At 44.2% G+C, this 26,533-nt stretch overlaps 1 protein-coding gene across 4 annotated transcripts in view; it reads left to right on the top strand.

Annotated features, from left to right (window-relative positions):
* Nucleotides 1-26,533, top strand: part of LOC126985023 (FMRFamide receptor-like) — a 279,333-nt gene that overhangs the window by 49,516 nt on the left and 203,284 nt on the right. For all 4 annotated transcript variants that reach the window (XM_050839263.1, XM_050839265.1, XM_050839264.1 and 1 more), the window contains exons 3-6: nucleotides 8,291-8,443; nucleotides 12,002-12,120; nucleotides 18,391-18,540; nucleotides 23,430-23,559. In XM_050839263.1, coding sequence (XP_050695220.1) covers nucleotides 8,291-8,443; nucleotides 12,002-12,120; nucleotides 18,391-18,540; nucleotides 23,430-23,559 — 552 coding nt within the window. The remainder of the gene's footprint in view (nucleotides 1-8,290; nucleotides 8,444-12,001; nucleotides 12,121-18,390; nucleotides 18,541-23,429; nucleotides 23,560-26,533) is intronic.

Below are 26,533 nucleotides of genomic sequence, written 5' to 3'. Positions count from 1 at the left end.
ATTTGTCTTCTTTACAGTCGCAGTATGTCGACGGCATTCATTTTCATTTGCCGTGTGCTCCTGGTCTGCCTCTCCTGACCGGTGCGATAAAAGCGTGGCAAAAATTTCCGTGTTTGCACAATCATAAACTCTTGGAATATCCCGACTCTTAAAGATGACGAGGGAACTTAAAGAGAATGAGTGCTTTGGAAGTGAATACATTTCCTACAAAATATGCATGAATTTCACAATACACGTGAGAGGGGTTGTGTTTTGAGACAGTGTGATTCACCTACCAGACAGACATGAATTGAGACGGTAATTTACAGATGTCTGAATTTTTTTTACAACAGAGGAAACAGGTAAATGGCATAACAGTTAGAAGAAACGGCCATTAAGCGCTGCTCCATTAAAAGAGTAACGCACGAGAGGCCAGAGGAGAGGCCAAACAAACTACAAAACACACACTTGAATTACGGAATATACACAACAAGTACGTGTTCAAAGAGTGCCTCAGTTACAACATGAACAATCTACTTTAACCTCGGTACATGCCAGACTATAAATATTTACAAATGTTTAAAAGTTTTCCATTCCTTCTACAATATTGTCGGGTCAAACACTACCAGCCTTTTGATGAGTGACGTTGGGGTGCTCTTTTGTAGCTGCTTGTCCTTGGTCAGTGAGCGTTGAAGCGGACCTCCACACCCAACACGCACCTCACACCCGACACGCATATTCCCCTCTGGTGCACACATCTAGCGCCTGCCTCTGCTGCTTCTCTCACCCCACAAATAGTCTTCTTCCATATATTCTGTAGTCATTTTTCCTTTCGTGTATTCGCATTTCTTTGGTCAAGCTTTTTTCAGCCCACAAACGGCCTCCTTCCATATTGTCTACAGTCGCTTTTCTTTTCCTGTACTCCCCTCTCTCAGCCGACAAACAGCTTCCCCTCATCTCTTCTCTAGTCGCTTTTCCTTTCCTCTAAGCAAGTCGTGAACAATTTCGGGGGTAGCGCCACCCTTGCCTTTCTTAATTGGAACCATTTCGTTTGTCTCGTGGAGCTTAATGGCCGCCGCGCTGCCTCCATATAATTGCTGTGCCGTCTCTCTGTATGCTCTTCCTTCCCTTATTGGTGGTATCTATATATGCATGTATGTATGTATGTATGTGTGTATTTATGTGTGTATGTGTATGTATGTATGTAAATTCAAAGTATCAAAATCTGCTTCGGTTTTCTTTATTATTCTTTTTTTGTTGCTTCTTGGATATTCCGGCACGAATCAGATGCAAAACGTCGAACGGGAGAATAAGCTAAAGACAGTTATTTTTGCAACGATTTTCCTATTTCTGTTTCAGGCACAGGAGCTCCAGTCCATGAATCAGACACAGAGCACCAACAGGCCCTGGATATACAAAGACACCCTGAGGGTTCACTAACATTTACCTTATTCTTATGATTTATACGACACCCGATCATAAAACAGAGTGAGAACGTTGACTTAGACTGATGTGTATATTATGCAGAAGAGGAATTGCTTCAAACTATCGCCCAATTAGCTTAACATCGGTTATAGGGAAGATGCTGGAGTCCATAATAGCCAGGAACATTCGGGAGCATTTAGAGAAACATAGCTTAATTCACGACTCGCAGCATGGGTTCACAAAAGGTAGGTCATGCCTCACCAATCTCTTGTCCTTCTACAATAAAGTATTTGAGGCGGTTGACAGAGATGAAAATTATGATGTAATATATCTTGATTTTAGTAAAGCGTTTGACAAAGTTCCTCACCAACGACTGTTGCTTAAATTACAGGCTCACGGAGTAGAGGGTAAAGTTTTGAACTGGGTCAAGGCGTGGCTTAGCAATAGGAAGCAAAGAGTGCAAATCAATGGTAAAAGATCTGACTGGGGATGTGTTACGAGTGGGGTCCCACAAGGCTCGGTATTAGGTCCACTTTTGTTTATTATTTATATCAATGACTTAGACACAGGAATTAGTAGTGATGTTAGTAAATTTGCAGATGATACCAAGATCGGTAGAGTAATTGAGTCGGATCAGGACGCTAGTATTCTCCAAGGTGAACTCAACAGATTATATGACTGGGCGGATAAATGGCAGATGGAGTTCAATGTAGGGAAGTGCAGTATTCTGAGTGTAGGTAGGAACAACCCCTTACATAACTATTGCTTAAATGACACTCTCATAAGTAGGTCTGGGTGCGAGAGGGATTTAGGGGTCTTAGTGAGCTCTGATCTCCGTCCAAGGGCACAATGCATTCAAGCTAGAAATCGAGCTAATAGGGTACTGGGATTTATTTCATGAGCGTAAGCAACAGAAGCCCCCAAGTCTTCCTCAAACTATATTTAGCATTAGTTAGACCTCATCTTGACTATGCGGTTCAGTTCTGGTCACCCTACTATAGAATGGATATCAAAATGTTAGAATCGGTGCAGAGGAGGATGACTAAGATGATTCAGGGGTTGAGAAACTTGCCATACGAGGAAAGACTCAAACAGTTAAACTTGCATTCTCTAGAAAGGCGAAGGGTGCGTGGAGACATGATCGAGGTTTATAAATGGATGAAGGGCTTTAATAAGGGAGACATTCATAAGGTTTTGTTGGTAAGAGAACCGGGTAGGACACGAAGTAATGGGTTTAAACTGGATAAATTCAGATTCAACAGGGACATAGGCAAAAATTGGTTTACTAACAGGGTGGTGGATGAGTGGAATAGGCTTAGCAGTCATGTGGTGAGTGCCAATACAATTGTCACATTCAAAAATAGACTAGATAAATTCATGGACAGCGATATTAGGTGGGGTTAGATACACGGGAGCTTAGGGTCAAAGGAGCTGCCTCGTACAGGCCTACCGGCCTCTTGCAGACTCCTGCGTTCTTATGTTCTTATGTTCTTAATATCAGGGAGAAGCGCCGGTAAAATACTGATAACATATAACAGAATATTACAAAAAAAAACAAGTAAACAAATATAGACGAGAAATAAATAAAAGAAGAAAAAGCCGGTAGATTATTGATAACAAACAACATTACATTACAAAAACGAGGCAAACACATAGATAACAAATAGATAACAGGAATAACAGAACACTGAAAGAACACAATAGAAAACGAATAACAGTAGAGATAACTAAGATATGAACGCCACGGAGGCACACTCGATGAATGCCGAGGCTGAGAAGAGTTCCGCCAAGGTGAATCAACGCGTCGCCAAGCCTCCGCGAGTTGACTGGAAGCGATTCAAGTAGTTTACGAGGGAGCTGAGGCTACTCCGCTTCGATTTTCTTGGCTTTCGAGTTCCCGCAGCCTCCCTCCCTCCCTTTCTCCCTCTTTCTCCCTCTGTCCTCCCTCGCCGCTGCCTGCCGCCGCCTCCACCACCCATTAGCCGCTGCCAGTACACAGAGCTTCGTCCGTCCCTGGAGAGCGAGATGGGGAGGAGAGTGTGAGGGGGAGAGAGAGAGAGAGAATGAGAGTGAGAGAGAGAGAGAGAGAGAGAGAGAGAGAGAGAGAGAGACCTAAAACCTCTTAAGCAGGATAAGTGTCAAAAAGGCGCTCAAGGGTCTTATAAGAATCCCCTCACCCTTGCTCCCCCTCACCCCCTACACACACAAGCAGAGGGAGGAGGAGGAGGAGGAGGAGGGCTTTTAAGATAACTCGGGTATTACTGACGCCCATCGTATGTCTTGTGATTAGTCTGTCTGTCTTAATGTCTCTCGTAGTGTGTTTGTCTCTGTCTGACTAACTAACTGTGTATATGTGACTGGCTGGCTGTGTGTCTGTCTGTCTGTCTGTCCGTCTTAATGATTATCTTCCTGACTGTTTAGGGGACTGGTTATCTGGATGGTAGGTTCGGTGACTGGATGGTTAGCTGTCTGTCTGTTTGGCTGGCTGACTGGCTGGATGGGTGTGTGTTTGTCTGGTTTACTGGTTGGCTGGGTGGCTGACTGGGTGGTTAACTGACTGGCTGGTTGGGTAACTGGCTGACTTTTTGGCTGACTGACTAGCAGAGTGGTTAGTAGTCTCTCTCTCTCTCTCTCTCTCTCTCTCTCTCTCTCTCTCTCTCTCTCTCTCTCTCTCTCTCTCTCTCTCTCTCTCTCTCTCTCTCTCTCTCCTTCTATGTCTTTTTCCCGCGCCTCACTAATTAGCAGAATCCGTCAAAGGTAGAAAACTGAGCCAAGTTCGAGGGAAACTCACTCAGACTCGCGGATCACTTTCGGATAGCTCATTAACACACACACACACACACACACACACACACACACACACACACACACACACACACACACACACACCATTTCATCCCTTTCAAACCGATATCACGAATCCCAAAAGCTTAATTAACGAATATAATTTTGACTCCTTTTTGCGTTTTATTGGAATTTCTATTTTTCTCCTTTTCTTCTTCCCTTCCCTTGAGTTTTAAGAGACCAGCGCTGCTTCACGGGGCGTTTAGCGAACCGTTAATCGAGAGGCAAATTACGCACTTCCCAGACCCGGACCAAGAGCTTACGAATCCTGAACGAGAAGAAAAGGCGAATTGAACGACTAGAATTAAAGGCAAAGAAAAGCAGGGAGGTTATGGTACAATAGCGTTGGGTGAGGCTGGGAAGGCATGGGGGTATAAAAAAAAAGGGGCCGGATGAGAGAGAGAGGTGAGGCAGGGCAGAGATATGGATGGAAGGGCAGGTCAAGTTAGGAGCGGGTAGGGTATGGTAGGTCAGGGTGGGATAGGGTAAGGTAAGGTAAGGTAAGGTAGGATAAGGTAGGGTAGGGTAAGATAGGGTAGGGTAGGGAAGGGTAGGGTAGGTTAAGGTAAGGTTGGATAGGCTAAGGTAGGGTAGGGTAAGGTAAGGTAAGGTAGGGTAGGATATGGTATGGTATTGTAGGGTAAGGTAAGGTAGGGAATGGAGGACAGGGTAGGGTAGGGTATTGTGAAACGGAGGAGAATCTTGACTGAGGCCGGGTAGGGGTGGGGTCCGTGGGCAGGGGTGTAGGGGGGGTAGGGGCGGTGCACCCTCCCCTCCCCTAGCAGGACTCCGCTTAATTAATGGCCCGCGCCTCGCCGACCTAAATGGATTGTCTCAGCGTCCGGGCGTGTCGCGGGTAATCGTCCTGCCGCCGGGAAGCCTTCACGCCGCGCCGACACCAACCGAGACTCAGGGGATTGTTGCTCTTGTTATTATTATTATTATTATTATTATTATTATTATTATTATTATTATCGTCAAAGCTTAACTATTTATTATTCATTTACGATAAGAGAATGCGAAATTAGTGTAAAGTGAAGAAAATGTAGAAACCGCTCCAAAATTATGTGTGATGCAGAACTTTGTACAGAACTTTGTGAGGTAAGTCAATACCAGAGTGGCGAGTGTCTCTTTGTTAACACCACGTCAAAACAAACATAAAAGAGGAAGAAGGAATCGTTTTGGGACGTCCGTGTTGAAGGGTCTTTTGGGGAACAATTGTAAGGAAAGTCAAGCAAGAACACGAGCGAATTGTGTTTGGTAGCAGAGCAGAAATTCGGGGAAGTGCAAAAAACAGACATTTCAATTAAAGGAGACAAGTATTTATAATGGAATCACTGTGTTATAAAAGGTTCTTGGTGGCGATGCACGAAAAATTACTTTGTTAACAGTGTAGCGAGATTTTGGGGGACAATTGTAAGGGAAGTCAAGTAGGAACACGAACGATTAGTGTTTGGAAGCAGAACAGAAACTCGGAGAAGAGCAAAAAACAGACATTTCAATTAAAGAAGACAAGTGTTTATAATGAAATGAATGTGTTTTAAAAGGTTTTTGGTGGCGATGTACAAAAATTTACTTAGTTAACAGCGAAGCGAGATTTAAGAAACAGTGCGAAAGCAAGCATTCAGATTAAGGGAATAATGCTTCTTAATAATGGGACGGCTGTTTAAAACGTTCCTTTGTCTCCGCGAATGTGAGGCGACTCGACAACTAGTACCCGAACAATGACCCTTTGTTAGTGAAGTTTAAACAAAGTGAAAACGAACAATGGGAGGCAGTGAAGCGGCAGAAGTTATTAACGAGGCCGGGCAAAGGACACAGCGGCAGTAGACACGCGCGAAACACACAGACACACACACAAACACACACAAGGGGGAGAACAATTAGCCGGACAGGTGCATGAAGCCCTGCCTGCCGACCTACCTGAGGAGACTGAAGAATGGGTCACCTGTCCTCCCACGCCTCCCACGCCTTTCGACCCTTTCACTTTCAACCCTTTCATAATTAGCCGGACAGGTGTATGAAACCTTACCTGCCGACCTACCTGTTACCTGAGGAGACTGAAGAATGGGTCACCTGGCCTCCCACGCCTTTCGACCCTTTCACTTTCAACCCTTTCATAATTAGGGTGTGTTATCTAATGTGCACTCGGCCTTCCAATTAGCAGTCGTACCAAGAAAAAAAAAATACCTACTCTGAAGCATGAAAAAAAATGAGGTGAAGTATAGAAAATTTAATATGGTCAAAATAACGTTGCGTACAAGTTGGAAAATGCGTAATTAAGGTGTTATCTAACTTGTACGCACCTTCCCCATTAGCACTCGAATCAAGAAAAAAAAATACCTTGAAAAAAAACTGAGCTGGAGTGTGAAAAATTTTAAAAGGTCAAAATAATGATGCGTACAAGTTGGAGAGATGCGTAAGAATTGGTGAACTTATCTAGACAGCCTCTATATATACCTGGGCATAGTTTAATAGACCTTCACGTCCCTTCCTCCTTTCCTCCCTTCCTCCGCCTGTCCCTGCAGTCATAACTCTCCCACCATCCATCTCGCTCACGACTAAGTCTTGTTATACTCCTGGACAAGCTGTGATGACCTCCCTATCCTCCCTTCCCCTACCTCATCTCTCCTCCCTCCCTCATGTTACATCCCTCCCTTCCCCCTCCCTCACCTTTCCTCCCTCCCTTCCCCTTCCTCATCTCTCCTCCCTCCCTCATGTTACATCCCTCCCTTCCCCCTCCCTCATCTCTCCTCCCTCCCTCATGTGACATCCCTCCCTCCCTCTTACCTCAGTCTTCTACCTCACCTACTCCCTCCCTCACCTTTCTTCCCTCTTTCAGCCCTCCTCCCTCCACTACCCCTCCATCTAATCTCCTCAGTCCCTCTGCTCCCCTCCCTTCTCTCCTCTCCCCGCATATCATATCACTTCACGTATGGGTGGTTCACGTCAAAGCCAGCAGGTAATACAAATAGAAGTGAAATATATATCGGTATCTCATTTATATTCGTGATATTGGTTAATTGCTGGGTCACAAAAGCTACCGTGTGAGTATATGGTGTATTCATGAGTGTTCCCGCCCCGCCATGCTTAGCTGATGTAATGTTAGGTTGTGTGCATGTGTGGTATGGATGTCTGTATGAATGATGGTAATGAAAATGTTTAAATAAGTCAGTGAATGGATAAAAACATTGAAAAGATTAAATACGTAAATGAATATGGCCTGATATGACCGGCAAGGCTGATGACAAAATAAATAAAAATTAAAATAGATAAATGAAAATAAAAAGCGTGCATAGCCATTTTTCTTTCCATCAGTTCTCTTTTTCCTTTCTTACTTTTCTTTATTTTTTGTCTTATTTTTATTTATTTCCTGATCAATTTTCTTTATCTTTCTTCCTTTCGTTTTCGTTTTCTGCCTTTCTTTCATTCATCATTCATCCATTAATTCTTTCTTTCTTTCTTTCTTTCTTTCTCTTTTCTTTTCTTTCTTTCTTTCTTTCGTTCGTTCGTTCGTTCTTTTTTCTCTCTTTTTCTTCTATCTTTCGTATTCTCTTTCTTTGTTTCTTCTCTCCCTCCCTCCCTCTCTCTCTCCCTCTCTCTCTCCCCTCCCCCTCTCGCCATTCACCCCTCACACAACACACAAACAAAGATACAAATAAACTACAAAAAAGCTTCCAATTACAGTCATTTTACAGTCTTTTTCGTGATGTTTTTTTACCATTAATATCTTTCTTTTTTAATGATTCCTTTTCTTTCATTTGCTATACTTTTTATTTTTATTTTCTCTTTTCTTTCTTTTACTTACTCTCTTTCTTTACTCCTGATGAAGCCGTGATAATGCCGCTCCTCTCTTTCCTTCATTCCTTTTCTCTCTTTCTTTTACCTTCCTTTTCCTTCCTTTCTTTCTATCCTTGTCTTTCTTTCCTTACTCCTGACGAGGCCATGATAAAGCTCCTTCCATTCTCTATTTCCTCCTCTTTCTATCTTTCTTTCCTCACTCCTGACGAAGCCGTGATATACCTGTTTCTCCCTCCCTCAGGTGTTGTGTACGGTGTCTCGCGCCAAGAAGGTGGTGGCCGTGGTATACTTTCTCTGCTTCGCCCTCACCGCCACCACGCCGCACGAGTGGGTAGTGGTGACGAAATACCGGCCGGAGACCCAGGAGCCGTTCCTTAGCATCGACTACAGCAGCGTGAGTAGCCTGTGTGTGTGTGTACAGGGGTGGGGGCTGTGATTGTGTGTGTTTTGTTTACCTTCTTCTGTGTAGGCTATTTGGGAAACCTTATTTTCCATTTTATGTTGGACCCAAACCAAAGAAAGAAATTTTGCTCAGAATATGAATGAAGTGGTCAATAATAAACTAACTAACTAACTGTGTGTGTGTGTGTGTGTGTGTGTACCTAGCCCCTCCCATCCTTCAGTCTTTGGTATTTATGTGACTTTCTTTCATTATATCTCCCCTGTTTCTCTTTTTGCCTTTCATTCAGTCTATCTATCTATCAATTTTTTTACTCTCCTTTCTCCAGTCTTTGTTTGTGTGTCTGTCTTCTTTCTTTGTCTTTTTTTCTTTCTATCTTCGTATCTTTCTTTTCTTTCTTTGTTTCTTTTGTTTGTTTGTTTGTTTCTTTCTTTCTCTTCCTCTGTATATCAATCAATCAACCAATTATCTATCTTTTTTTCTCTCCCTTCTCCAGTTTCTATTTCTGTCTATTCTTTCTTCCTTTTTTTTTCCATTCTATGTCTGTCTCTGTCAATCAATCAATCAATAAATTTACCAGTCTATCTCTATATTAATTTATTTTCCCATTCTCTCCCGCTCTGTATTTAAGCTGATTCTATTAAACAATGCTGAAAGTAAGAGACAAAAAGTTCACATCAGGCTTACGCGAACAAATGTCAGTCACGGGGCGGGAGAGGTGTGGCGCCGGGCTGTTCAGGCTTTGGCGCTAATGCCGCTGGTGTATTTGATGCGTCGCTACAACTGCCGACCGACACAAACAGCGCCGCAATCAAAGCCGTAACGTAAATACAACTGTCGCCATTTATAACGTGTGCCATCAATCCGGGAAATACAATGTACTCCGAAAGGGTATTTACTGGTATTGATATATGTGTGTGCGTGTGTGGGGGGGGGGATGGGGGGGGGTCATTCGCTAGCGGTCTGATCACGTGCTGGACTCAGATCGTCAGTCTACCCTCCCTGATAGAGCCTGGAGCGGCCTATTGTCGGGTCTATGGGTACGACTGAGCCCTCATGCACCACTTACTTAATCCTCCCTGCTCAGTGTGTGTGTGTGTGTGTGTGTGTGTGATTATAAAAGCATTCAATATATATTTTTCTTAAATATGCTCCTCTTCCTCCTCCTTCTCCTCCTCCTCTTCTCTTCCCTTTCCTCCTCTGCTCCTCCTCCTCCTCCTCCTCCTCCTCACCCCCTTGCTATCTAAAATGAAGGTCTTGTGAGGGAAAACTCGCTGGATATTCCCTTTCTCGGGCCCTTCCGGAGTCATCACAGAGCCGGGATTGCCTCACTCCGCCCGGAGGGAAACTTTTGTCGCCAATGTGAAGGAGATTAATCAGCTTCATTACACTCGGCTGTGGCTACTTCGCGTCTTTCTGTTGCGGCTCGTAAAGGCTCAGCTGGGCAGGACGAAGGGACGGAAGGAAAGGGCCGCCGATGATTCATAACTCACTGTCATTTTCACCTTTTGTTGGTAGAATCGAGTCGCTGCATTAGATCGCCCACATAAATACTGCCTCGTGTTCACCTTCATGATAATTTTTCAAGCCGAGAGAGACAATGGCCTGCAATGTGTGGTGTAACTTGAATGTCCGGCGGCAGTCTCTCTGTAAATGGGACGGCTTCAGTTCTCCAGGAAAAGTAATATCGTTAAAGTACTATGTCGGAGTATATTCTTGCAACCCATGGCACTCTGAGCAGTCCAGTTTGCATATTCCTGAAGTATCTGCGTGGTTGGCACCTCCCCGAGCCTCTGAGCCGTGGGGGACGCGCGGGTCGTTTCTCACAAGCTAACAACGTAATCGTGTTTTAATTATTTTCAGGGGACTTAGAGAGAACTAGCATTACATATATATATATTTTTTTTTACAGCAGAGGAGACAGCTCAAGGGCGTAAAAAAATAAAACAATAATGAAAAAAAAAACCCGCTACTCACTGCTCCTGAATAGAGTACATGGGAGTGGCCAAAAAGAGAGGTCAATTTCGGGAGGAGAGGTGTCCTGATACCCTAACATAACATAACCTTAATTAACCTAACATAAACCGTACCGTGAGCTGAACCTATTTGCAATACAGGAATATGCGTCCAGTTTCTCCTTCACAGTTCCCAGTTACTTCATCTCTTAGTAAACCAGATAACCAAACTTAATAGAAAGTAAACGAGGATAAAACTGTTAAGAGATACGATACCACTGGCCAATTATACACGGAGCGGATAAGGAACGAGAGGCATTGTGGGGCGGTAACGAAATCCTCACCACCATGGGCTGTATGAGATTGAATAGTATTAGTAAGCCTCCCAACCCATGCCAAAGACTCAGAAAATTCCTTGTGTAGTGTTTCGCGTTCATATTTAAGTTCAGGAATCAGAGGGAAACAACACAGGGAACTCTTGTGTATCTGGGGCTGCAAGGAAAACATCACCACTATGGAATGTGTGTGAGACTGAATAGTTTGGTTCGGGCGATTACAAAGCCACTGTGTTGGACTGTGAAATCGACCCTCGTATTGAAGAAGGAAATAAAACCAATCACTGTGCCATAACTGCTTGAAATTCCGAAGACCTCTCGAATTCATCTCAAGGAAAACACCAAAAAGAGTCTGTCGTTAATACTTATTATCTCTTGTCATCTTTCTTTTCCTCCATGAAAAAGGACTGTGAAATCGGCCCTCGTATTGAAGAAGGAAATAAAACCAATCACTGTGCCATAACTGCTTGAAATTCCGAAGACCTCTCGAATTCATCTCAAGGAAAACCCCAAAAAGAGTCGGTCGTTAATACTTGTTCTCTCTCTTCATCTTTCTTTCCCTCCATGAAAAAGGACTGTGAAATCGGCCCTCGTATTGAAGAAGGAAATAAAACCAATCGCTATGCCATAACTGCTTGAAATTCCGAAGACCTCTCGAATTCATCTCAAGGAAAACCCCAAAAAGAGTCGGTCGTTAATACTTGTTCTCTCTCTTCATCTTTCTTTCCCTCCATTAAAAGTCCAACGAGCAGTGAAAGACTACTACTAACACGGAGGAGCGTAATATTTTATGCAGCCATTAAGCCAGGAAAGTAGATGGTATGAAGCTTCTAAAGAGACCCAAAACCGTAATGGATGTTGGAGTTGACGACACAGGGAATGGAGAAGTTTTTAGGAGACGTAAGCAAGGGTAGGTTTGGTTGGGATAGAAGCTTGGATTGGATAGAGGTCAGGTTTAGCTTGGTTAGGTTGGCTTAGATTTGAAATTAGTTTGAGTAGGTTTGATATGGTCTTATGTTGTGATATGAATTTTGTTAAGCAAGGTCAGTTTAAGCAAATAATTTTCAGTTTTACATATTGATTGGTTATGTTAGATTAGTATGTATTAGTATTAGTATTAGTATCAGCATGTAGTATTTAGTAGATCTTTCAGTTTTACACTCTCTTTGGTTGTGTTAGATTAGTATGTAGTCTGAGAATCCACAAACTCTTCTTCCTCAATCATACCGCGCTCACTATTCCCCCTCTCTCCTCTCCCTCAGCTGGGCCAGGATTCCACATACCGGCACACCTACTACTGGTTCACGGCCGTCACCTTCATCCTGCTCCCGCTGTGTCTGCTCGCTGTGTTCAACTTCTTCCTCATCCAGGCCGTCAGAATGTGAGTATGCTGGGGTCGGTGCGGGAGGGAGGGAGAGGAAGCTGAGAGGAGGGAAGGAGGGAGTGAAGGAACAACATTGAGGATTACCATGGAAGAAAGGGGAAATGGGAGAATAGAAGGAGGGAGAAAGTAAAGTTGGGAGTATAGAGAGCGGTAGAAAAGGAAGAGAGGGAAAAAGAGAGCTATGTTTATATGTGTGCGTGTGCGTGAGAGAGAGAGAGAGAGAGAGAAACACAATAAAGAAACAGACACACAGAGAAGGGGCACTGAAGATAGGGGGCTCAGGGGGGAAGAGAAGGTAAGCGGAAAGGGAGAAAGGATGCAGTGTCCGATATCAAAGACAGGAACGAGACAAAGAAGAGTTAAAAAAAGTGGTCTCGGGAAACAAGTGAGGTGTAAGGTGGATGATGAAAACCTGGAGACAAAGAGACAAGAGGATGTAGATATCAGGTAGAGAGGAGAGGACAGGACAGGCGAGGAGGAAAGGAAACAGAAAGAAATGAAAATAAAAAGGAAAGACAGTTGAGAAGAAAAGAAGAAAAGGAAGGAAAGGGAAGGAAAGTTAAATAAAACGAAATGGAGAGATGACGAGAGGAGAGACGAGAGAGGAAGAGAGGAAAAGAGAAGAGAGGAGAGGCGAGGCGAGGAGAGGAGTGTTGAGAGAGGAAGAGGAGGCTGTGAAAGGTGGGAAAAAAGAGCGACAAAGTTCAAGGTAAAGAGAGGAGTTACCTGTTTATTGAAAGTATATATGATTACAGGTATTCCTTTCATTCACTTTCTCTTTCTTCTTTTTCTTTTTTGTTTCTGTTTCTTCTTCTCTCCGTGCTTTCTTTCTGTGTTCCTTCTTGCTTTTCTTCTTCTCTGTCTCCTTTCTTCATCTTTCCATCTTTCTTCTTCTCTCTCTTTTTGCTCCTTCTTCTTCTTCTTCTTCTTCTTTTTCTTCTTCTTTTCCTCCTCTCTATTCTTCATTGTCATCATTATTATTATTATTATTATTATTATTATTATTATTATTATTATTATCATAGAGGCAATGCTGAGGATAATAGTGAAAGTAACAATCTCTTTATTCCTTCTTTTCTCACTGAAGACACAGACACACACACAGAAAAAAAAATAACACCCTCAAAGACACAACAGAAGAAACAATTCCCGGGCGCGGCGCTGCTCGTAACCCTCACCAAAAGGATGCAAATTCTCGTAGGCGCTCCGTTCCCTGCCACTCACACGCCTACAACGCCTGCCCTCCCTCCCTCCCTCCTCATCTCCCCTTCTCTCGCCTCCTCCACGCTCCTGAGCCGCCCAAAGAACTCAATGCATAATGTAGACGTACTGGAGGCAGCTGTAGACCCACGATAATGGCTTTGAGAATAGGAATATAGAAGAGGGATTGAATAGGAATAGAATAGGAATAAGAGGCTGGCTTGTAGTGGTCCCTTGCCTCATAATTTAGACTTTTAGAGGGTCCCAAGAGCTCCCATATAGATGAGTACCTTACAGTTATTTCCAGTGCCTTCTAGCGCCACTGAAGTGTGTGTGTGTGTGTGTGCGTGTGTGTGTGTGTGTGTGTGTGTTGGTGGGATGGAGCCTTGCCAACTCGCTAGCTCGTTCATTCCCTTCCTCCTCTTCCACTTCGTCGTGCTCCTCCTCCTCTTCCTCCTCCTCTTCTTCCTCCTCATTCTCATTCTCGCTCATGTACTCTTCCTTCGCCTCCTTTTGCTGCCAGTTTTCCTCCTCCTTTCGCTCCTCCTCCTCCTCCTCCTTCCTTGGTTCATTTCCTCCTCCTCCTCCTCCTGTATCTGTTTTCGCTCATCTTGTTATTCCTCTTTCTTGTTGTTTTCCACTTTCTTCTCCGCCCCTGCCTTTCTGCTATCCTCCTCCTCCTCCTCCTCCTCCTCCTCCTCCTCCACTCTTGACTCTCGCCACATTTCCTTCCCGCCTCTCCCTCCCTCCCTCCCTCTAAGGATGTCTTCTCGCGGCAATAATCATCACTGCAAACTTATTCTTGAGTCGGTTTTACTCTCATGAATTGTTTTTGTCTCTCTCTCTCTCTCTCTCTCTCTCTCTCTCTCTCTCTCTCTCTCTCTCTCTCCTCTTCCTTTTCTCTTCTTTCCCCTAGATATTCCATTATTTCTCTGCTAACAGTATTTCTCTCCCTTGGTACTATCCTCTTAATACCTGCCCAACAGCCGGTCTCCTTCCCTTGCCGCCAGCCCCTCTCCTTCCCTTCCAAGAGTTGTTTTTCTTCCTATGCAAGAGTCCTTTTCTACCACCAGATTTTGAAGTCTCTGCCAGCAACATGTTTTACCTTTACAAGCCACCTTTTCATCCCTTCTCTATCGATAGTCTCTTTCTCAACAGCCTTGTCTTGCCCTGCCGTCATACCCTTCTTCCCCGCTACCATCTAATCTTTTTTTTTTTACATCAGTTCTTGCCTTGTTCTCCCTGGTAGTTGGTCTTCCATTTCCTACCCTTCCGGAATTCTCCCTTCGCAGCAAGACATTCTCATACCATCTCATCCTTTCCTTGCCATCCGTGCTTAGTTACCGCCCTTCCGTACCCTGACAAATGTTTTTCTTTTCCCTCCCATCATGTCTTCTGTCCTACCTCCGTCCAATTCCTTCCCTGCCATAAGCCATTCCATACCCTGCCACCTTTTCGCTTCGCTCTAACTATCTTCTACCCTGTCCCCATCCAATTCCTTCCCTGCCATAAGCCCTTCCATACCCTGCCACCTTTTCGCTTCGCTCTAACTATCTTCTACCCTGTCCCCATCCAATTCCTTCCCTGCCATAAGTCCTTCCGTACCCTGCCACTTGGTCATTCTTTTCCCTCCTATCATACCATCCACCCTTCCACAATCCATTCCTTCCCTTTCATTAGTTCTTTCTTACCCTGCCACCCGCCTTCTGAGTCCTTTTCCTCCCTGTCATACTCACGCCTCGCTTCCCCTTCATCTTCCCCCCCCCCTCTCCCACCCCCCTCTTGTGTTCCTTCTTCGTCTTCCTGTGTCGTACGCCGCTCCACGCATCATCGGGCGCCTCGTCTTCTGTTCCTCCTTGCTCCGTTTATTTTTCTTCCTTGGTTTATGGGGGTGTTTTGTATGCATTGTGTGTGTGTGTGTGTGTGTGTGTGTGTGTGTGTGTGTTGTAGGGGAGGGAGTTCTCCGTAGCTTTGTCTGTCTGTCTGTTTCTCTCTCTCTCTCTCTCTCTCTCTCTCTCTCTCTCTCTCTCTCTCTCTCTCTCTCTCTCTCTCTCTCTCTCTCTCTCTCTCTCTCTCTCTCTCTCTCTCTCTCTCTCTCTGGAGCTCTCTCTCTCTCTCTCTCTCTCTCTCTCTCTCTCTCTCTCTCTCTCTCTCTCTTCTTCTTCTTTTTCTTCTTCTTCTTCTTCTTCTTCTTCACCATCATCATCCTCTCCCTCCCTCTCTCTCACTCTCTCTTTCTCTGATTTATTCTCTCTCGATTTCCTTCGCGGATTTTTCTCGCTGGTATTTTTATTTTCTTTATTTTTTTTCTTCGCTTTTCATTATTGTCGCCGCCGCGGGGAAAGAAGCGAGGAGCGGAAACGTAAGATGAGGTGTGGAGGTGACGAGGGAGGGAAGGAAAGGGGTAGGGAGAGAGGGAGAGAGGGAGGGAGGGAGGGAGAGGGAAAAGGGGTGGAGGGAGAGGCAGTGAATAAGATAATGTATGCGACAAGCGAGAGAGAGAGAGAGTTACTACAATGAAAGGAGTACACGGTCTAAACTCTAAGGGAAAGAAAAAGGAGATAATTGCCATGTTTTGTGCCTCCTATAAATTTGATGCTGCTAAACACTCGTACAAGAGGCGTGTTAAGTATATGAATGAGAGAGGATAAGGAAACAAAATAGGAAATGAAATGAGGAAGAAATAAAGACAGACAAAAAGAAAATACTGTCTAGACAATACACACATCCTTGCACATACAAACACACACACACACACACAAACACACACACCCCGAAGTTCGTAATTGGGAGATGATAAGGGACTGAATAGTAGATGAAATAAAGAAGAAATAGACAAATAAAAGGAAAAAATATACACAGATATGACTCCTATATAACTTGAGTGTTCGTGAAATATGAAAAAGTAAAATTAACAAGGTTGAAATTGTGCGAGGGGAAAAGAGAGAAGAATTGAGTGGCCATAAATAACGCAATAAAGATGATACATGCAAGAAATATACATAGAGGCATAAACCGTCCACTATCTATGCTTATGTAGATAATAAAACACACACACACACACACACACACACACACACACACACACACACACACACACACACACACACACACCTTATTATTCCTCCCCTTTCCCCCTCTTCTTCCCCCTCCCTACACACCGTTCATGCACTCCACTTTCCCAGTCACCGTTGCCAGATTGTCGTACTCAGAGCATAGTATTTACCGGTTTCTGACGCCTAACTATTGCCAAGAAACATCAGGAATTAACTATTTTAACGATAATTTTAAGTGAATCTCCTTATTGGGGTCCACGAGACAGTTTTTGGGTCTGAAGTCGGTAAATATAAGAGGCTGAGTAAGACAGTCTGGTAACTTTGCTTCCCCTCTCCCTTCCCCTGCTACTTCCCCCTTCTCATTCCTCTCCCTTCCCCTCGGTCCTCACTCCTTCCTCCTCCCCTCCTTCTCTCCTCCCCTCTCCCCTCTGTCTCTCCCACCCCTTTCCCTTTCACACACACACACACACACACACACACACACACACACACACACATGCAAAAGGTCACCTGCCTGAAGTACGAAGGAATGTATCAGTTGAGGACAAACACGACTCGCGCCAAGAGGGTCACAAATAAAGAAAAGGAAAACAAAACAAAACCCACCAGACGAAGCGTTATCAAGGGGCGGCAATGTCTTTGGCTGGGGTTTACGACTCTAGCCTTTCCCAGAAGTTCTCCTAATAAAAGTAATGGTTTATGGCCTTTTTTTTTTCCTCACTGCGGTGGTGGTGGTGGTGGTGGTGGTGGTGATGCAATACTTATCTGATGAGCCGCAATATAACGCTAATGTGGGAGCCGGATCAAGTCTTTCCTTTTTTGGGGCTCTTCTAATAAAAATAATCGCTGTTCTAATCTTTCTTTTCCTCTTCTAATGGTCGTGGTGGTGGTGGTGGTGGTGGTTCTGTAGGAGTAAGCAACCGCGACTCAAAATGACGTGGGTGCCATCTTCTTTTTTTTTTTTGGGGGGCTCTAAAATAAAAAATTGTTGTTGTTAATCTCTTTTTCCTCTTCTAATGGTCGTGGTGGTGGTGGTTGGTTAGGAGTAAGCAACCGCGACTCAAAATGACGTGGGTGCCATCTTTCCTTTTTCTTGGGGCTCTTCTAATAAAAATAATTGCTGTTCTAATCTTCCTTTTCCTCTTCTAATGGTCGTGGTGGTGGTTGGTTGTGTAGGAGTAAACAACCGCGACTCAAAATGACGTTGGTGCCAGAATAATGTCAAGTATACTCTTCCGTTTCTAATAAAAATAACTGCTGTTCTAATCTTCCTTTTCCTCTTCTAATGGTCGTGGTGGTGGTGGTTGGTTAGGAGTAAGCTATCGCGACTCAAAATGACGTTGGTGCCAGAATGATGTCAAGTACACTCTCACGTTTGGGTCTAATAACTGTTTCTCCTCTTATCATCGTGGTGGTTATGGTGGTGCTGGAGTAAGCTAACGCACCGCAAGATGACGCTGGTGTTGGAGCGGGATCAAGTATTCTTTCCTTAACTCTTCAAATAAAATCACTACAGTTGTTTCTCCCGACGTTTGTGTTGAGGCCGAATCTCCTTTACTCTTTTCCGCGGCTCTTCTGCTAAATGCAATTGATTCTCCTAACGCTGGTGTCGAAACCGGATCAACTTTTCTCTTTTCTTCGGCTCATCAAATAAATACAACTGTTTCTCCCAACGTTTGTGTCGAGGCCGAATCTGCTAAACTCTTTTCTTCGGCTCTTCCGCTAAATACAATTGTTTCTCCCTCGTTCTCGTGGTTGTGGCGATGCAGGAGTAAGTTGACCTACCACAAGATGACGCTAATGTCGGGATGGGATCTGCTATACTCTTCTTCGGCTCTTCCGCTAAATACAATTGTTTCTCCCTCGTTCTCGTGGTTGTGGCGATGCAGGAGTAAGTTGAGCTACCACAAGATGACGCTAGTGTCGGGGTGGGATCTGCTATTCACTCTTCTTCGGCTCTCCAACTAAATACAATTGTCTCTCCCTCGTTCTCGTGGTGGCGGCCGTGCAGGAGTAAGCTGACCCGGCGCAAGATGACCCTGGTGTCGGAGCGGGACCACTACAGCCACCAGCAGGAGCACAAGATCACCGTCATGCTCATCGCGGTGGTCATCCTCGCTCTCGTGTGCCAGATGCCCACGGCCGTTCTCCTCCTGTACAGGTGAGACACTTACCTCTGCGACTTACCTCTTGGTTTGATGGTGTTTGTGTTTTCAGGTTAAGTGTGAGTCGCTTTCCTTTTGTTTTATCGCATGTTCTTGTTTTCAGTGTTTATTTACGTGTTTTTTTTTCTCTATACAGGTGAGTTGTTTTCCCTTTGTGGCTTTTGGGGTCTTTGTAACTTCTCAATGATCTTGTTCGATGTTTTCTTTCTTTATGTTAGTGACCCAGTTGCTTTGTCTATAACCACGTGCTTGTCTCATTTTTTAATTTTTTTATTTCTCTGTATTGGTAAGTTGTTTCTTTTCTGTGGCTCTGTTAGGTCTAAGTAATTGTTCATAATGTTCTTGTTCGATGCCTTCTTTCTCTATATATTTGACTAAGTTGATTTCCCTTATGACCACGAGTCTTGTTTTCAGCATTTCTTTCTGGTGTTCTTTTCTGCAGGAGTATCGCTTCACTTTTATTACCTTTTGTATGTTTTTAGAGTAGCTGGTAAAATGCCCTCAGCTTCTTTCAATCCTTTCAGGCAAATTGAGTTGTTGACTGCCTTCATTTGTTTACAGCGTTCAGGGTGCGTTGAAGGCTTACCGTACCGTCGCCAAAGGGGATTTCATGAGATCAATCGAGGAGGCCCTTCAGACCCCTTCATAATCTTCTCTCAGGCCCTCCCTCGCTCTCAGCACCAAAACACTTCACGGAAAACATTTGCTAATGGCACCGCAGAGCCCGAGAGAGCCCCTCATCTTCTCCGTCCCCCACACTCCATCATGCCCCAACACCCTCTTCCTCCCCTATCCCTTCCCCTCTACCATCCCTTCTCCCCCTCTCCTTCCCCTTCCATACCCCTCACGCACTCCACAACCCCTCTGCCTCGCCCCCTTCCTCCCCTCTCCCTTCCCCTCTACCATCCCTTCTCCCCCTCTCCTTCCCCTTCCATACCCCTCACGCACTCCACAACCCCTCTGCCTTCCCCTCCCTCTTCCCCTCATTATTCCTCTCCTTCCCCTTTCTTCTCCCCTTTCCTACCCTCCTTTCTCCTCCTTACATGCCGTTCATGCACTCCACTTCCCCTCTCTCTTCCCCTCCTACTTCCCCTCTTCATTCCTCCCCCTTTCCCTGCAGTCCTCACTCCCTCCCCCTCCCTTTCTTCCCCCGCCCCTCTGGCTCCCACTCGCCTTCTGCCTCTCCCTTCCCCTTCCCTTTAAGTCCACCCTAGCCAGTGTGATTGCCGGACTTAAGCCCCTCCTATATTGAAATTCTGGCACCGGTAGTGGGATGGAGGCTGGTAGTCACACACACACACACACACACACACACACACACACGCACACGCACAACGCCCACCCCCCTCCACCACCACCGCAATATGATGATAAAGAGCATCTCCGTATTTTTTGTTCCTCTGTCTCTCGAGCGACACTTTATTGCGCGTTCTGGGCCCCGGTCTTTCGCGCGTTTTCTGTTTCATGTTCAGCTACTCAGCGGCCTTTGTTTGCCCGGCGCGCTTTGTTGGAGGCGAGGGAGAGGAGAGGAGGAGAAGGGGAGAAGTGTTGGTGTGTGTTGGAGAAGGGAAGGAGGAAGAGTAGGAAGAGGAAGTAGAGGAAGAGAAAGAGGAACTGGAAGAGGAAGAGGAGGAGCAGGAGGAGGAGGAGGAGGAGGAAGTAGAAGAAGAGAAAAAGGAACTAGAAGAGGACGAGGAGGAGGAGGAGGAGGAGGAGGAGAAAACAAGGAAGAGCAGGGAATTGAAAGCCTCTGAGCCTAAAATGACCGCCTGCTTTAGTGATATAATCTGTGTGTCGGGCGGGTTATGAGTGACTTGCAGATTAAAGAATTTACTCTACGCACGAAAACGTTCAAATGTTTCGTATTGTTGCAAAGTAGCAGGCGATACGATTTTAAATGAGTACTTCGTTTGAGAATCGTTTCCGCATTGCCCACTTCAGCAGGAAAGGTGCTCAGTTGGCGCATGACTGAACTCGAAAATATAATATCCTGCCGATACCAGTTTTGTGTTACCTTGCCTGAATCAGCTGACCATTTTTTGTAGAGACCAGGTGAGTCAGTGGCTGGAAAAAAAATGATTGACGTTGAACTTGAAGTGATTAAGATTACTGTACCTGAAAACCTGTGACATCCCCCGTTTTTTTTTTTTTTTGCGTAAAGATTAAGTCCCGTCTTTGCAAGGGTTTGTTTATAGTCAAGCGGTGGCTGCCCCTCCCCCGCACTTAATTCTATATGTAGTCGACTCCAGCATCGTTCAGTTGTCTACCAAGATGCCCTGAGCCAACCACTCTGAAATGCAGGCTGTTGTTCTAATGGAAAGAATGTGGACAGCGGCGGAAGTGTTCCCTCGCACCGGTGAACTCTGCACCTTCGGAGGAGAGAGAGAGAGAGAGAGAGTGAGAGTGTGTGTGTGTGTGTGTGTGCGTGTGCGTGTGTGTGTATTGGAAAAGTGGAAAAAGGAAGAGGAGGAGGATACAGTGTTGGTAGGGCAATCAGACATACATTCTTTCAAACAGACGGCTTGATGAAGGGATGGTGTTTGTGTGTGTGTGTGTGTGTGTGTGTGTGTGTGTGTGTGTGTGTGTGTGTGTGTGTGTGTGTTGGAGTGAGGGAAGCAGAAGTAAGAGCTGGAGAGGAGAAATACGGTGATGGTGTAAGGACAGAGAAGCTCACATAACTTTATAATTCTCCTCCTGTATCCCTTCATTTCTCTTCTATCTCTTCCTGCAAAGTGGCGGAGGAGGAGGAGGAAAAGGAGGAGGAGAAGGAGGAGAAAGATGAACTGGTGTAAGGCTAACAGACATACAGACAGACCAAGTGGCGGAGGAGGAGGAGGAGGAGGAGGAGGAGGAGGAGGTATTGGTGTAAGGTTAGCAGACATACAGACAGACCAAGTGGCGGAAAAGGAGGAGGAGGAGGAGGAGGAGGAGGTATTGGTGTAAGGTTAACAGACATACAGACAGACCAAGTGGCGGAGGAGGAGGAGGAGGAGGAGGTATTGGTGTAAGGTTAACAGACATTACAGACAGACCAAGTGGCAGAGGAGGAGGAGGAGGAGGTATTGGTGTAAGGTTAACAGACATATAGACAGACTAAGTGGCAGAGGAGGAGGAAGAGGAGGTATTGGTGTAAGGTTAACAGACGTACAGACAGACCAAGTGGCAGAGGAATGCACAGTCGCCCTCCAGTCAAGCGCCACCTCAATCCCGCCCTTCAAATGGCTTCGCGACGTGATCCGGCACTCAGCGGCTCGTGCAGATAAATATTGCTTCTGGGGCTGAGGCCGAGGGTATTGACGGCCGCGGTGACCTGCTCATTTCTCTTCTTTTTAGGGAAGAGTATTTGCCGGCTTGAGAGGGAGAGGGAGGAGGAGATGGAGAGGGAGTTGAGCTTCTCCGTTTTTTGGTCTGCTCGATTTTCTTTTTATTTTTGTGTTTCCTTACTTTTTTTAGACAATAATGCGATGTAACTTTTCTGTAAAATATATTAACGAATGTTGTGATGTTTTTCTTCGCCGCATGGAAGAGTTCGGGTTGGCTGTGTTTTCCTTTCGGGCGTTTCTCTTCATTTTCTCCTTTTTTTTTTATATAACACCAAATCAAAATGTTTCACGATGTTGCATGTTCCTGTAAATAAGTTTCCTGTCCTCTCCGGCGGCCAAGCAGTTTGTGAGCCCCCATAGAGAGCCTTTATTTTTTTTTTTTTTCTGTGTTGTAATTTCCGATGATTACAAAGATGAAAGCGTTCGTTTAATTTTTGAGCGTAACAGTTGTGCGTTTTAAAGCAGCCGTGGTTTTTTCTCTTTGTAGTTTAAAGTTTCCACGTTTTGCATCGACTTCAAAAATACGTGCAATGTTTTTTCATTCACCCGTTAAAAGCGCTGTGTCTAATTTTGATTCATGTGTTGGAAAAAAAAATAGTTGTGTTTTATTCTTATTGTTTGTGATATATAGGCAATGAACAATATTTTATCCTTGTATATTTATAAAAAAAAACACCAAATTTAATTATCATGTGACAGCCAAGTGTGTGATCCTAATACCTTTGATTCATAACAGTTATTTATTTTTCCTCGACGTAATTTTTTCTCCTCTCGGGTACAATAATGGAGCCAGGGAAAGAGGAGGAAGGATGTTTTTTTTCTTTTTTCCTTTTTTTTATCTGATTCTTGTCCTGTTTTATTGTTCTTAATTTTTTCTTCTTTTCTCATTACCTTTTCTTCTTTTAATTCCTCTTTCGATTTTATGTATTTTTTTCTTTATTCATTAACTCATTCCTAATTTTTTTCAAGCTCTCGTTATCTGACTTTTCAATATTTCTCTCACTTATTTTTGTGTGATATAACATTCGTAATTGTCTTCTGTGATATTCATGGACATATTTACTCATATATTTTTTTGTTTTCACTCTGTTGCGAGACTTTGATTTAGTGTTTGTTAATTAAAGGATGTCAGTTACGCGCGACGAGGAAATTGCGTTCTTGTTGTTCTTTTGCAGCAGACACAAACCTGATTTCAATAGACGGGACTTATCACTAGTCTCTCTCTCTCTCTCTCTCTCTCTCTCTCTCTCTCTCTCTCTCTCTCTCTCTCTCTCTCTCTCTCTCTCTCTCTGTCGTTTTTTTCTTTCGTTTTTCCCTTCTTTCTTTCTTTCTTTCTTTTTTCTTTCCTTCTTTCTTTCTTTCTTCTTTTTCTTTTTTCCTTTCTCCTCTCTCCACATAGAAGTGATGCCGAGAGAGTACGTTATCAGTAAAAAAATATTATGACTTAACAGTGAACCTAGAAAACAAAAAAAGACACGAGAGGAAAGAGAAAGGTCAGGAGGCACAGCACTCAACAGCACCACTAACAATCAACCCTCTTTCCGTTTTCTTCCATCCCTCAGCACGGTGTACGAGCCGCCGCCGAAGACCAAAGAGTTCGCCGTCATGCGCGGACTCGGGAACATTTTCAACCTCCTCAACGCCATCAACGCCGCGGCCAACTTCATCCTGTACTGCTCCTTCTCGGACAAGGTAAGCGGATAGAGAGGGAGAGGGGGATAGATAGATAGATAGATAAATAGATAGATGGACAATTGACACAGAGGGAGAGAGAGTCTGAGAGGAGGTAAGGAGGTGTAATGGAAAGGTAAAGTTAGGAGAAAGGGAAAGAGTTGGAGGAAAGAGGAGGAAAATGGGAAAAGAAATGGGAAAAGAGAAGAGAAAGTTGTTAAAATGAGGAAAAAGAGAAAAAAATAATGTAGAAAACAGGAGAGGAGAGAGAAGTAGAAGGGAGAAGAAAAGGTACAGTGTGAGAAAGAAGAATAGATAGATAAATAGATAGATAGATTGATAGACAAACAAATAGACAGAGAAAGAGAGGGTGTTGGTGTGTGTGTGTAAGGGGGAAGGACATGTAATGGAAAGGTTAAGTTAGAAGGAATGGGAAGAGTTGAGAAGGAAAAGAAGATAAGAAAGAAAAAAAAAAAAAGAGAAGGAAAAGAGCCATTAAATTAGAGAATAGAGGGAAAAAAGGAAAAGAGAAAAGAGGAAAGAGCGAAGGAAGGGGAGAGAGACGAAGATAAGAAATTAAGAGAAAAGAGAAGATGTGAGAAGGAAGTAAAAGAGGTGTGGAAGGAGTGACGAGGGAAAAAAAAGAAGGAACAAGGAGAGAAAAAGAGATGAAGGAGCGAAGAAGGGAAGGAGGCAAGGATGGCCGTGTGAAGGGAAGAAGGTGAAAGATACGAGGTGAAGAGATGGGCAGATAAGGAGGAAAAGGAAATGAGGAAAAAGTGAGGAAGAGGAGATAAGAGGAGAGAAGGGAGGAAGGAAGGAAGGAAGGGGGGAGAGGGAGGGAGGGAGAGAGGCAAGGCCATTAACAGGAGGAGGTAGGATGTTGTTTTTGTCTTTTTTCTTCTGTTATCCGATTCTTTTCCTGTTTAATTGCTCTTTTTTTCTTATTTTTTTAATCTTTTCTTCTTTTTTTATTCCTCTTTCGATTTGATGTATTTTATTTTGTATCTTTATTTACTAACTCTTTCTTACTCTTCATAATTCTTTGCGCCTTGTATTTTCTTAGTTTTACTCATTCTTACTCTTTATCTTTTTCCGTGTTTAATATTTTCTCACAGTCTTTTCATTCTTTCCCTCTCTTCTTTCTTTTTTTTTTTTAGTTCCTCCGTTGGTAAATTTTCGAATTGTTCCCCGTCTCACAATTCCTGTAGGTAATGTTTCCTGGTAGATTTAGGTGCGTATGAACTAATTTGCTAACCGTTTCCGTCGCAAATCAGTAGCTTTCCCATTAAATCACTAATAAAATGACACTTTTCAATGCCTGCTGTGCACCCGTCGCCGCAACCGCAAAATATCCAGCAGAGAGGCTCAACTTGCTTACTGTTTCTATATTTCACTCACTGTTCACAAAGATCACAAGTGGACAGACGAGGACAAAGCCAGGCAAATTAATGTTTTTCCTGCTGTGTATTCCCCCAGCGCGCATGCATGGTGGACAGCAGAGCAATTTATTTCTGCGAGGAGATATTTCTCGCAACACCGCCCCGCACCGTCCCATCCTCCGCTGCGCGTTTCCGTCGCCCCACTCTGCGTGTCGAATACATTTAACTACTCCAGCCTAACTTGACGTAACCTAACCGCTAACGGGTGGCTTAGTCCCCCTCGACACCCCTAACGGGAGAAGCTATCCCTCCCAGCCCCCCCATTCGGACCCGAGGCGCCCGCAAAAAACCCACTAACTTTTCAAAAATCGCTAACGGCGTTTCTAGCAGTTTGCGATGCATGTATATGGTGTTAAGATGCATAGAATAATGAAAGAGAGAGAGAGAGAGAGAGAGAGAGAGAGAGAGAGAGAGAGAGAGAGAGAGAGAGAGAGAGAGAGAGAGAGAGAGAGAGAGAGAGAGAGAGAGAGAGAGAGAGAGAGAGAGAGAGAGAGAGAGAGAGAGAGAGAGAGAGAGAGAGAGAGAGAGAGAGAGAGAGAGAGAGAGAGAGAGAGAGAGAGAGAAAATGAATGTTGGATCAGTGATGAGACTCTGGGTTTCAAAACTTTTCTTTCCCTCATCGCTTTCTTTCACCTTTTCCAATTTCCTCATCTCGTCTTTCCTTCCCGTTCTCGTTTCTCTTCGGTTCTTCCTCCTCAGCTCACTCTCCCTGTAAAAATCCGTTCCTCTTGTAATTTTCCATTTCTATTTTCGCTCTTATTTTTTGAGTTCCCTCTTCCGTGATGGCTCTCCAAGATTGCAGACCCTTCTCGTCCTATCAGCAAAATATATGTCTCGACCTGATGAAAACTATTTATTCTTAATGGCCACCGGAATGTCTGCAGTTCAGAGACTTTCCCCATTGAAGAGATCCTCCTGTATGTCCACGTTGATGTTGGTGGCCCTGAAACCGACTCTTGTTGCTGTTGTATGGGAGGAGCCGCTTGTCTCGCACTGATGAGTTGCTTACCTGACTCTCTGTTCATGATTGGGAATAGAAATTAATGTAAAAAAGTAAACGTGGTTGGTATCGGAATAAGTAGATAACATGGAAACTTCAAATAGAGCAAGGATATCGATTCTGTTTTTACTTCACCTAACATTATAAAGAGTTTTCAGAACCTAATATAACCTAAGCAAAAAGTACCCGCCGTGACATAATTCAACTTGACGCCCTGAAAAATAGAAGAAAAATGACCAAGCAACCTAACCCAATCTAACCCAACCCAACCTAACCCAATCTAAACCCGCAAACTACAAGAATGATCAGCGAACCCAAATCTGCCAAAAATGCATTCCTTGACAGGCAAAAATATAAAAATAAATGTTTGGATTTCTGAAGCGACCCGATACGTTTCCTTCCAATTAAGATAAGTAATAAGAGCATGAGATAAAAGCCGCGTCTTGTTGAGCCTTGCGGGAAAAAGAGAGAGTGAAACGCGATATCGATGAGCTGGAGAAGACAAGAATTTTCCAGAGCACTCAAGTAGTTTTATGAAGGGGAATGTGAAGGT

The sequence above is a fragment of the Eriocheir sinensis genome, chromosome 58 (assembly GCF_024679095.1).
Source record: "Eriocheir sinensis breed Jianghai 21 chromosome 58, ASM2467909v1, whole genome shotgun sequence".
Taxonomy (NCBI): Eukaryota; Metazoa; Arthropoda; class Malacostraca; order Decapoda; family Varunidae; genus Eriocheir; species Eriocheir sinensis.
Note: the sequence above shows the minus strand (reverse complement) of the source record. Positions and strands in the feature narration are given on the sequence as shown.